The 13,591-nt window shown below is 37.8% G+C and overlaps 1 protein-coding gene across 2 annotated transcripts in view; it reads right to left on the minus strand.

Moving 5' to 3' along the window:
• LOC145979388 (glutathione S-transferase 1-1-like) overlaps positions 1 to 13,591 on the minus strand; it is a 93,963-nt gene that overhangs the window by 50,463 nt on the left and 29,909 nt on the right. The window contains exons 3-4 of one of the 2 annotated variants that reach the window (XM_083112257.1): positions 10,465 to 10,526; positions 5,575 to 5,710 (exon numbers count right to left, since the gene is read on the minus strand). In XM_083112257.1, coding sequence (XP_082968383.1) covers positions 5,575 to 5,710; positions 10,465 to 10,526 — 198 coding nt within the window. Of the gene's footprint in view, positions 1 to 5,568; positions 5,711 to 10,464; positions 10,527 to 13,591 lie in introns of both variants that reach the window. The other variant, XM_083112256.1, reaches the window with a different exon arrangement.

A 13,591-nucleotide genomic window follows, 5' to 3' on the forward strand; every position in this document is an offset into this window, starting at 1 on the left:
ACGGCCAACGGAACGTGTGGACCCAAGATGGAAGAATTATCATCCTCTTACCGACTGGCCGAAAAGTATCCGTCACAACACTAGCGGCACTTGACAACATGAAATAAATGCGGGATGAAAAGTAAATTTGCAATAAGGATTCATGAGTGTATGTTTAAATAATGCAATTGTGTGTGTGTTGTGTGTTATGTGTTTTTATTGTGTACAAGCGCGTGAAACTATTTTTTCTTTGCGTATCAATTTTTCTTCCTTGTGCATACGTTCCGTCCATTTGAGTGTCTATAAATTTAAATCTAATGGAAGTGTGTTATTTCTGTGTTCACTGCACCTGCCTTTCATCAACGCTACTTTTATGGTAAGTCAAATCTTTTTTAAACTAATTATATATGTAATCTCGTTTAAAATGAGTGCTTTCCATCCATTTGTCAGCACTTTTAAAAACCGTAAGAAATATTATGGCTGATAGAGACGATTTGTGTACTGTAAATTCGGCAACGCCGACGTCAAACTTTTTCAACCAACTTTGCAACATTTGTACCTCTCCAACAAACAGCAACAATGGCCTTTCCTACTCAACTGCAGCGCTACAAACGGAAACGGTTTTTCCATATTCTGGGCCGCAGCTGAATCTTACACCCGGCAGCTTTAACGCAATTCATATCAACGCGCAAAGTATTCTCGCTCATTTCCTAGAAGTAGAAAATATAATTCAAATAAACAAAGACGTACATGCCTTACTGGTCTCGGAAACATGGTTGAAGGAGAGTCTTTCGGACGATCTGTTGCATCTTCCGGGATTTCGTTTATTTAGGAAAGACAGAATCGGAAAGAGGGGAGGGGGAGTGGCAATTTATTTGCGCGAGGACGTCCCTGCCAAAATTCTCTCAAAGTCGCCCGATGCTTATGAAGGTTCATCGGAATATATAATCCTCGAAATCAGTATCTGTCAACAAAAACTCCTCCTGGCGGTAGTCTATCGTCCACCTTGCACTCGCCTTGATAACTTCGAGAACGCCGTTGCAAACTTTCTACCAAAATATTCACACACGATCATTCTGGGAGATATGAATACCGACCTATGTAGCCAAAATGAAAAGGTTATAGAATTCCGTGATACGTTCTCTGCTTCAAATCTTTCCATTTGCCATTTAAATCCAACCCACCACACGGCCACTTCCGACTCGTGGCTTGACGTCATCTTGGTTTCTGACGAAAATCGTGTAACGCGCCATGGCCAAATACCAGTGCCTGGAATTTCCTACCACGATTTAATTTACGTGTCCTATTATCTTCGCATTCCTAAATACAAAGCAAAACAAGTTTCATATAGAGACCTCAAAAACATTAACGAAGCCCGCCTAAATGAAGACGCTGCCCTTGTACCATGGCATTTAATCAGTACGTTACCTACGGTGGATGAGCAAGTCTTATTGTTAAATACCTTTATCCTCCAATTGTACAATAAACATGCTCCAGTCAGGAAGAAGCGTGTTTCGCGTCCCCCTGCTCCCTGGCTGACGGACGAGTTGCACCGGCTTATGGCGATGCGTGACAAAGCGTACACCAAATATAGGAAGGCGATCAAGGTCGGTGATTATAACTAGGGAACGGAAGTTTAGGTAAATAAATGTTTTTTTCTGCGATAAGATAGAGACCCTTGTTTTTACCAAAATTCTGATCATAGCCTTATATGTCAACACAGCAAATTTTATTTTGCATAAAAACACATATTTTCCAGTTTTCCGTATGTAAATACATATTTTGCGAATTTTCATTTTAAATACATAAAATCGCTCATTGACTTCAACTACCTCGAAGTCCTCGAAGGAAAAATGTTTATTCTCCGCACCTCTTTCATATCGAGAGTGCTAGGTTTGGTTTGTCTTTGAACACGCTCGCTGGCAGACTTCTGGCGCCTCGCCTACGATCCTATTGGGGGAAAATATTACCCCCACTGGATCTAGCGCACAAGTGCTAATCTCTAAATGTACAGAATTTTTTTGGGAAAACCAAGGTTTTCAAACTTTGTGCCAAATTGCACGTGTTTTGGAAGGTGAAGTAGAGGAAGATGAAGCTTTCGAAAACTTCAGCGTTAGTGCATTTCGTGCTTCAAATATGCAAGAATTGTTTCTTATGACGTGGAGCGATCTTTCTCACAATATAAGATGTTTTTTTAGAGATAATCATTACTTATTTACAATGGAGAATTTGGAAAAAAACTATGGTGATCCACTGCAAATCTTCCAACAAATAGCTCACTAAGAGGTAAGCATTTAGAAACTGATTTCAGGTGTTTAAAATGCATGTAATATTTTGGTTTTGCTACCAAATGTTTTTTTTTTGTCACATATTTTCCTGTTTATATCACATATTTTCAACATTTATGACACATAAAAAATAAATATTGCTGAGTATTTTAGCACATAAAGTTCCGTTCCCTAATTATAACACATCCATCTTTGAAAATTACAGAATTCTGAGGAACCATTGCACCCAGGAAGTACGAAAATCAAAGCGTCGATTCGCGTCTGAACTACTAACATACGAAAGCAAACCTGACGTCCTCTGGAAAAAATTGAAAATACTGGGAGTTGGGAAACGGAGAAACCACGAATCCGTGAATAAATTTCCACCGGAAGTATTGAACGATCACTTTTGTGATCTTCCGATCGTCGATGATAATGTGAAACACGAAACGATTCGTAACATTGAAACACGCTCCACAACTGCTCCAAAATTTTGTTTTTCTTATTTTTCGCCGGAACAGGTCAGAAAATCGTTACAGAAGATAAAGTCATCGGCCGTAGGAGTAGATGAAATTTCTATCCTCATGATTAAAAAAATTCTCTACCACGTACTTGCTCCTATCACTCATATTTTTAATTTTTCTTTAATTACCGGCGCATTTCCCTCGTCTTGGAAACTCGCCCTGGTACGCCCTATACCTAAAACAAACAACATAATAAACGTCAACGATTACCGACCAATCAGCATCCTCCCAGCCTTGTCTAAAGCCCTAGAGCATCTCGTCAGCGATCAAACCCGGGACTTTCTAACGCGAAATAATTTAATAGATCCTCTTCAGTCTGGCTTTCGAAGTAACCACAGCACTTGCACGGCTCTTGTCAACGTAACCGATGACATGAGGCTAGCCATGGACAATAAACAACTTACGATTCTGGTACTTCTAGACTTTACAAAAGCTTTTCAGACAATTGATCATGAAATTCTACTCGCTAAATTATCATCGATTTTCAATTTTTCCGACTCCGCGGTTAATTGGTTCTGCTCCTATCTACAAGAACGTCGACAATGTGTCGTTGACCTATATGGAAAATCGTCGTGGAAAAACATTCCATGTGGTGTCCCTCAAGGCACCGTACTCGGCCCCCTCTTATTTGCTCTGTATATAAGCGACCTCCCGACGGTGCTTAACGGCTGTAAATACCATATCTATGCCGACGATTTTCAGTTATATTTCTCTTTCCCCCCGCAAGAAATACTGCATGCAATAGAAATTGTGAACAATGACCTTAAACAAATAAGTACTTGGTCTGCACACCATGGCTTACATCTAAACCCGACTAAAACCCAGTGTATTCTTGTAGGTTCCCCTAGAATTTTGAGCAAAATAGATAAATCTAGCCTCCCTAGACTCAACATAAATGACATTCATCTGCCCTTCTCCACTACTGTTAAGAATCTGGGTGTGATACTCAACCAACATCTCACCTGGGCAGAGCAAGTTAACTCTGTATCTAGAAGAGCTTTCGGTGCATTGCATTCACTCTATCGGCTCAAAAACTTCCTCCCTGAACGCATAAAAATTAAACTGGTCCAGTCTCTTGTATTTCCCATTGTTGACTATTGCGACATTGCTTTCTTGGATGTCAATCACGAGCAAGCTAAACGACTGCAGCGAATTCAAAATGCCTGCATTCGTTTCGTTTTCGACCTAAAATATTCAGACCATTTGACATCGTACTTTGCGAAGGTCGAGTGGCTTAAATTAAGCGATAAACGTAATTTTCATAAGTTAATTTTACTGTACAAAATCCTCCAAATAAAAGACCCGCAATATCTCTATAACCGATTTCAACATCTTTCCGACTTTCACAGCCACAACACCAGATCGCGCGAAAGGTCTCTGCTGTCCATTCCACTCCACAAATCCAACTTTTATGCAAATTCTTTTACTGTTACCTCAGCAGGCCTTTGGAACAAGTTGCCACCTGAAATTCATGTCTCTTCCTCAATTGTGACGTTCAAAAAATTGTTAAAGTTACACATATTATACAATGAAAATTAAATGTTTGATTTCCCTATTAATATGGCGGGTGCAGAGAATGATAGAAGGACGTAAGGCACTAAAATGAATTAGAGTAACAGTTAAGATGAATTATCGTCAAAGTATACCGTATTGGACTGTGTTTTAAGTATGTGTAATATTGGACTGTGCTTAAGTAAGTGTAGTGTTATGTATTTGCTTGTACGTGTGTAAGGGCAAAGATATGTATGTGTGTGTGTGAGTGTGTGTGTCCGTATCTATAGGTTAGATTACCTTTCTTATATGTAATTTCTCTTTGTATTTTTTATTTCTCTGTAATTTTTTATATATTTTTTTCTTCCTTTTTTTTCAAAATTTTAATTATTTCATATTCAATTTTTTTGTAAACATGGTCAAGTGGTAGAAAAGGCTCCACAGCCTTAACTTCGCCATGTAAAAGAAGACGAAAGAAATAAATAAATAAATAAATAATGTATGTATGTATGCAACACCCTGTCTATATATGGGGCGGGTGGGACACACGGACTACATTTTTTATATTAAAGTAAATTCTACTGATAGTTAAGGAACATTTTTCTTACAGTTTCTGTGCAATGAAACATGAAACTTAACACTGTTCATTATGCATAACTACCCTTAGAATACTTTCCCAGATTTGTAGCTACAAGTGAACATTTTGTATCACGGTGGGACAGACGAAACATTGCTTCTTCACTTTTATTTATTTATTTATTTATTTATTTACTGCCCTCAACAGAGGTAAACCTCCAATTACAGACGGCAGGATAATTATAATTTCTGCGAATTGTCAAAATATGAAAAATGAATTATTTAAGACGAAGAGAGAAGGTAATTGACCTTTGAATATTCTAGTGGAGTTGAGGGGGAATAGCAGTTAGAGGAGAAATCAATTGTTTTTTGCTGTCATAGGTGAGACACAATATAAAACTCAAGTTAATAAAAAATGTTAAATTAAACGAACAATTTGTAAGATACCTTCTAACTGCAAACATAATAATGTATAATACTTGAATTCTCATGGAAGTGACTTTTTTATATTGTTCATTCAGAAGACAGGATAAAGTTACAGCTATGCATTTAATTTTGAAAATGGAGGTTAAGGGGACTTTCTCATGGAATTCCTCATTTTATATATATATATATATATATATATATATATATATATATATATAGATAGATAGATAGATAGAGAGAGAGAGAGAGAGAGAGAGAGAGAGAGAGAGAGAAGGGGTGTGCATTTCAAAGAAACATCAACTTACAAATACCCTGGAAAAATATCGATAGAGGATTCCTGCATCAAAGTAGAGGGCTTGGTCCACGGCTGCTCTCTTCTTCGGATCTCTGGGATAGAGAGAGTCGTCTGCGCCATATTGGTTCACCAGATAAGCTGCAATGGCTCTCCTGCAATGGGATTATGAAGGTTTCCATCATAATTATGCAATGTACAAAATGTATAAAGAGCTCCATTTTTTTTTTTTTTATTTTTTTTTTTTTTTTTTTTGCAACAGTTCAGAATGTCCATGCAAATATATAAACAACTGTATTCTGCAATGGCACGAGTTAATATCATGAACAAGAAATATGCCGAACCCAACTCTCAAAATCTTAATTTGTTAGTGTGTAAAGTGCACAATCAGAGATGGATATATGGCATGGGAAGGGGTGAGGGACTTTTCTCTCCTTCGCTTTTCAATGTCACCCTGGCCTGCCGTATCTATTCGACACAATAGTTGTGCAACTGTTGGGATGGAACCGCTTTGGAGAGTCTCCGATAGAAGTTGTAACGGTGTCAAGATTTACTTGGTGGTCTCGTGTTCGGTCCCTGGTGGACAGTGACGGCGATTAGAGGGGCGTGGGGGCAGTTGCTCCCTCCCCCGCCCTTATTTTTGGTACTTTTTAACCCAGCACTAAGGTCTCTTAGTGTTAGGCCTTGTCTACCAAGAGAGCAAAAATTGTCCTTGCCCTCCAGTTTTGCCACCCAATCGCCTTACTGCTGGTGGAGACACTTTGCGTAGTGGTTCGAGTCCTACATTACACTTGATTAGGGTTTGATAGAGGTGATCCTTTCTACGGACGCCCAAATGCCAACTTCCCTTCCACGTAGTAAACCTGAAATGCATTTTCCAGACTAGCCAGGCTCTGCTGTCTGGACTTACTAACTAACTCTCTAGCCTTCCTAAACCCGAAGGTTCATAGCTGCAGAAACACAGGCCTTCCATCCGTCCCTATCTTGAGCAAGATATGTATACTCTTTTCCATCCCTACCGATTTCCTTGAGGTCTATCTCAACGTTGTCCCTCCATCTTCGTCTTGGCTTTCCTACAGGTCTCTTATCATCAGGTTTCCCAACAAGACTCCTGTAAACTCCTTTCCTCTGCCATTCGTGCCACATGGCCTGCCCACCTAAGTCTTATTGATTTAATTATTCTAATAATATCTGGACATGAATACAAATTATGTAGTTCTAAATTATGTAACCTTCTCCACTCACCTGCCTCCTCATCCCTTTTAGGTCCAAAGATTTTCCTAAGGATCTTATTTTCAAATACTCTCAATTTATGTTCCTCTTTCAATGTAAGAGACCAAGTTTCACACCCATATAATACTATTTGTGTTTTTCTGATTGTTCCTTCATCCATTTCATCAATTCTACACAATTCATCCTTATCTTTACGATTATCCAAACGTGGCAGAACAGTCAAACAAATCAATCAATCAACCAGTCTAGATTAGCCTGTCTGAATAAGAAACGCACTTTAAAGAAAACCATGACTTTGACTTAGGTTAGACAAAACCAGCTACAAGTAATTAGGGAACCGGTAGTTTTAGACTTAACATATATACTGCCTCAAGATGTTGCGCTCGCCTACTTAACCTTCGGCAACTTTTTGGGTTCTTCAATGCTCCTAATGTCTTTGAAAATGTCAGCATGTATCATTGGAGGAAGGGAAACAAGTGAGTACGTTCGTTTATTTGAAAAATTTAGAACATAACGTTAAATGTGTACAGGCTCCAATTGTACAAATACTCCAAATATGATTTTCTATTGCCCTAATAATAAACTGCGTAAATAATGTCAGTTTCAATACAGCTAGATGTTTTACGTAAACAAATTCAATAGCGACAAAAAATTTGGAAAGCAACATTTATTTCTTTGGTGATTTTTACATTTTTAAACATAATTGAAAAATAATTGATTTCCTTCATGCCTCGCACATTCCTACCTTCCCTCTGTAATAAATTCTGACGGGCATATTTTGAAATACGAAAATTTAAGTGCAACTCACTTACCTTAGTTTTCTGCGTGAAAATAGCCTTTCTTTAAGTTCTCTAGCAACGTCCGTTTCCATGGTCAACAACAAACTGCAAACTCGAAATAATTCTTATACCTGTAAACATTTTATTAAAACAACCACGCGGCCCCGTGGTGGACTGGTTATCACATCGCGCTACGACGCCAGGGGTCCCGGGTTCGAATCCCGGCCTGGGCATGGATGTTTTGGGCGTGTCCATTCATCAATTTCATCATATCATCACTCATCACCATCATCGCAAATTAGCCAAAAGAGGCATAAAAAGTCAAGTAAAATAAAGCAAGTCAATCAAACTAAATAGAGGGCTTCCCGTTGGTGGAGTGTTAGCGTCGTCGCCTTGTAATCAAGGGACCACTGGTTCGATACCCTGTGGAGGCACATAGTGCGTGCAGATCCCACTTTAACCCTGCGTCATCCGCGTCCTCATAGCAGCACAAATGTCCCGCGTGCGGCACTCGGTGCCGCCTCATCAAAACCAACGTTATTTACGTGAATTATTGATGCAAATCGAGGTTGAATTACACTAGCACTTACTGGAAATTAGCAGAAATATACATGAGCGGAAACATGTCCATTTCGAACATTTTTATTAGCTATTAGGAGACAAGTGAACAAAAATGACAGAGTCTCATAATTACAAGCTTAGACTCTTGAAGCAAATGCATCAAAATATCATTCTAAAAGTAATTAAAACTTTTGAATATAATGAAGGCACTAAAAAGTGAACTCACCATTCACAAAAATATCAAAGTATTTTCCAAAACTTTTCAACATATTTTTCAAAAAATTCAACGTATTTTTTCAGTTTTTTTAAAATTTCAAATCGAATTGAAATTATACAACTTATATGGGCTTAGAAATGTTTTTGTCAAAATATCTCTGACTAGCAGAAAAAACAATGGAATGTAGAAAACACACCTCGAAGAAACTTACAAAATATTTTTAAAATGTTCAAATCTCAATTTGTTTCTTGTACTCTTACGAGGTATACGTAAGAAAAGATAGTATACCGACTCAAATATAAGGAACCGAATGTTGTCACTTTTCAATATTCTTATTTTGGTAACTCCGACATTTCGTATGGGTACTGCAATGGTTTCTGCATACAAATAATTTGCATTCCGAACAGCGTACCGTGGTTTTGTTCTTATTTCCACCAAATTCATGACTGCCCTGCTGTGATTTAAGTTAGGAAACGTCCCGCGCGCGGTACTGAGTGCCGCTAAAGGGAGACCGGTCACTTGAGGAGCGTGTAATCAACTGAAAGAACGGCAGAAAAAAGGTGCCAACGCCTCTATGTTTTCGGGAAAATAGTGAAGATAAGTTTACTTGATGCTATCCCGACCATTATTGCCCTGATGAGGAAAATAATTCAAAATTTTAAAAAAGGCGGCAGTCAGTGCCGGCGCGCGGGTTACGGAGGGTTAAACTGTAGGTCCAGTCCCGATTAGCCTTTCTGTGCATAAAGTGGACTTAATTCAACATTAAAACAAAATAGCTAGTTACTGCTATGTACCATTTCTTGTAATAAAATATGAGGCTGTGCATGGATTAAGGGTAAGCACCTGGATTGTCTCTATATTTCTTTCTTAGCCTCTCCCTTCTACTTGCATTCGTACCTGTTTTCACTTTCTAATCTTTCTATACCACTTTCTCTGCCTTTATTCCTCTCTCTCCCTCTCTCTCTCTCTCGTTTTCTTTTATCCCTGTATGTGTGTGCCTCTGTGTGTGAGTTTTTGAGACGTGCGTACAAATGTCCTTCTCTATTTCGGAGGCAATCTCTACCTACAAACCGTGCTATAGAAGGCATCTCGAGAACCATCTCCTTGCAAACTGCCTGGTTGCAGACAGGAATGTCGCACAAACTACAGCTCCACAAGACAATATATATCGCGATTTGAATATAATATAAGATGTGCGATCTATTGATACACTGCTAGACTCACTTCTCCCCTCACTGCACGCCACTTGGTAGAGCCGTCCTTAACCCCCAACCCCAACCCCAACCCCCCCTCCACTCCACCCTGATCCCTTACGACTTTACTCGCCTCGAATTGAAATGAATAATATTATCATCCTTGCTTGACTAAAATTCCCATTCGTAAAGTCCCTATTAATATTCTCTGAATTAAGTAAATACACGTCCCGTGTTTGATACCCAGTGAATACACATTGCATCGAATCCCCCCTTTAAATTGTAGGTACCGTCCCGATTAGCCTTACAGTGCATAAAGTGGACTTAAAACAACAATTTAAAAAATATTAAATATTTTCCACCGCACCCAGCATACGCTGTGACGCAATAACCTTAATTGTGCCCATATTCCCCACATGCCCATTTTCCCGCTACTTCCCTTACATTTTTACGCATTCGTGTTCAATAATTTTACACAGAAATACACATGGCAGTCACATTTTGGGCGTGTTTACATTATAGAGCTCTACACCTTTTGCATGAGCTTGCCTAGGCTGGGGTTGGAGCACGGTAACGTATACTCTGTCCCCGGAATCTGTGGAGGTAAGTCCCTCAAAGAGGCAGAGAAGGATTACTACTTGCGCAGAACGTATTCCCGTTCGTGCTCCAGAGATACCCCAGCCAGATGGAAAGTAGAAATTGCGTAAACGAAAAATATGGTTGGTTGGGAAATGTAACAATTTTGAATGAATATTTTCTGTATTGTACACTCTTTTCGGGAACTCGCCTTTCTTTTTAACACTAAATGAAACAACTGTCGGTACGCCATTGACCTTTTGAAATTTTCTAAACATTTATTACGACCTTTTCCCGTGACAAGTCTTACTAAGCGACGTAACTTATATCAAACCTCTAACTCGCCTTACCCTTCTGATAATGAAAATCCATCATCTTCCAGCAGCGTAGGAACACTATGTTGTGGATTTATCTGTAAATATAAACATTAATCATACCTTCGTGCTAGAATAACATACAGTTTATATTACATTGAAGAGTGATACAGAGGGAAATCTGCAAAAGCTCTAATTTTCCACCTCTCCACACTGACCAAAGACCCGATCATTCAACGACAATGCTGCATACCACAGAGAATAGTATTATTCTTTTAACTGCATACCGCTGAGTATGCACTTCCTCTGGGGACTTTCCATGGAAGGTAGAGGCTTTAACCTCTCGTTGAGAGGTCCGAAACAAAGGATGTTGAGAACAGTATAAAACGTCCGGAAAGGCAAAACTCTCGCTCAGTTGTTAGTAAGAATACATCGAGTATAGTGGGTACGGAAGCGTGGAAGTTCGAGGATGTGACTGTCTTCTACATTCACAAATAACTAAAATTTACTTGATTTATATTGCGTACAAGTTTATAAAATTAACAGGGAACTATTTAGATTAAGAGCGCTGTATCAATGTCGATATTTGATTTACGTTGTTGATTTCGATTCGTTTTTGTTATATGTAAGAAGATTGACTTAAAATGACTTGTGTCAGAAATCGAAAATTAGTTTATATCAAATGTTATAAAGTGAAATAATATTTTGGAAGTTGAGTTGTGTGGTTTAATTCTTGCAATGTAAGTATAATAACATTATGAAAACCAGTTGAGCGCTGAGGGCTTGCAATTTAATTTAAAAATTGTGTTAAAGTCTGCTCATCCTTTGCGTACATTATATATTCAGTAGAAGTATCGTTGCAAGGAGGCGTATAACTTAAGGCGCGTGACGCCTCAGTAAGTTGCACCTCGAACCCAGGACTTTACATCGATCTTGATCACGGTCGGGTCTAGTTAAGTGTGGAGAGAGCTTCGTTCTGGTATTCCTCTTCTATGCTCTTCTTGACAGAATAGGCAAATTACGTTATAAAATGAAAACCTCTTGCACTGCATAATTTGCTAAATCCCTTTTGACTCAACGATCCCCAAGCTAATTAAACCAAGCCACACTTCAATATAGTGTAAAAGACTTGTAAATTACATGTAACATATTGATCTAATCAAGGCCTGGGCAACTAGTCTTAATTGATTGATTGACTTGTTTTATTTTACTTCGCTTTTTGTGCCACTTTTGGCTAATTTTCGAAGATAGGGATGAGTGGTGACTACGAAATTGATGAATGGACACTCACAAGTATCTATGCACAGGCCGGGATTCGAACCCGGGACCACTCCGCCACGGGGGTTGGCAACTCGTCTTAATTGCCGTAACCAGAGACTGACGGAATAAACACGGACTATGCTATGAAATTACACAAACTTATACACGCTCAAATTTAAAGGCACCCCATAATAAAAATTACGAAAATTATGCTGATTTTGAATTGTTTAATGGTCAGTTTAAAATATATTTGTCCCTTAGAAAACAAACATCATTCTACATCCCAAGATGACAACACCATGCAACAATGAGATGATTGAAATTTAAACTATGTATGAATTCTTGTTAATTCCTGGGTTCAAATCCCGGCCTGGGTGTTTGCGATTGTCCATTCATCAATTTCATCGTGTCATCATCACTCATCCCCATCTTCGCAAATTAGCCAAAAGTGGAACAAGAAGCTATCATGTATTGATTCGCCATGCTCTTTTTTTTTTAGCATTTTTAAATTTATATTTCTCAAGCAACTTGTTTGTTTTCGGTTCATAAATATCAACGAGTTCTGTCAGCAAAACCTCGACAGGAAAAATACTTCGATCATTTGGAGCTAATTTAATATACAATGCCTCATACGCATTATTTCCAATCACTGATAACAATAAATGAACCTTTTTATCTTCTTTGACTTCTTGTGCTTTTAGAAATGAATCAAATCTTCGTACATAAGCTTTTATATTACTTCCTACCTCATAGGACTCGAAGAATGGCAACGTATTCATTTTTCGAACTTCTAAGATTTGAATCTTCTATTCAACTACAATAATCGTATTAATTGTTAAACTTGCAAATGTATCCAATCCATCGTCGCCACTTGTCATATGTTGATTCGAAGAACTTATTCAATGAAACACTTAGGTTCGCACATTTTTATATTCACTCCATAACACATGTATAAAAATCAACAACAAGTAACCTTAACAACAATATATATATAATTTGAAATTTATGGCTGTTTCAGCCCATGGCTTCATAATTTAACTTCCACTAATATATAACAAAAGCTAATTAAAATAAAACAAATCAATCAATCAATCAAATGACATCATGTTAAATGTTCAATATTTACTTTTGTATGCAAGATAGCTAATAAATGGTGCGTGATTTTTATACATTTTAAGTTTGATGTGTAAAATAACAGCAATGTATAACAATGCGATGAAATAAAGATGATTGCCTTTTAGCCATGGCCGTCAGGAAGGGGGTCGAACTGGTCTGTGGATCCCCCCTGGAAATTGGCATTGGAGATACGAGAAAGCAGAAAGTTTGTTAATTGTATTGTTAAAAACAGAAATAAAGTTCATGTAGTTAGCATTCGAACAGAATAATCAAAGTAAAAATGCATTGGATCGAAAACATTGAGTGAAAAATACAGAAACAAGGTTATATTCTACCATTTCATCCAAAGAACAAATTGTTTCACAGTTTTAAAAATTGTAATAATTACAGTTGTAGGTGAGAGGCCACACAACACACTTTATAAAAAACATCCCCCTAACAAAATTAGACCTTTTTCTTGAACGAAAAATGCAAAGGTTAATATCAAAATGCATTCAGATACTAACTGCATAAAATGCAAAATAAATAATGGAAAATGGTTGTGCTGGTATTCACTCGTTTGGTGGATCGAGTTTCCCCATTTACATAATAATAATAATAATAATAGTAATAATAATAATTAGTATTATTTCGAATAAAATGTATTATTGTTAGTTTGTAATATTTATTTTTATATAAGAACATTTATAACCGTAGTAATAACACTTATTATTTATCTACTATTCAACTTCTATCATTAGCCGACCGCCCTGCAAAAATTTATGGCGACGCCCATGCTTTTAGCCCA

The sequence above is a fragment of the Lepisma saccharinum genome, chromosome 26, assembly GCF_977018435.1.
Source record: "Lepisma saccharinum chromosome 26, izLepSacc3.1, whole genome shotgun sequence".
Lineage (NCBI taxonomy): Eukaryota > Metazoa > Arthropoda > Insecta > Zygentoma > Lepismatidae > Lepisma > Lepisma saccharinum.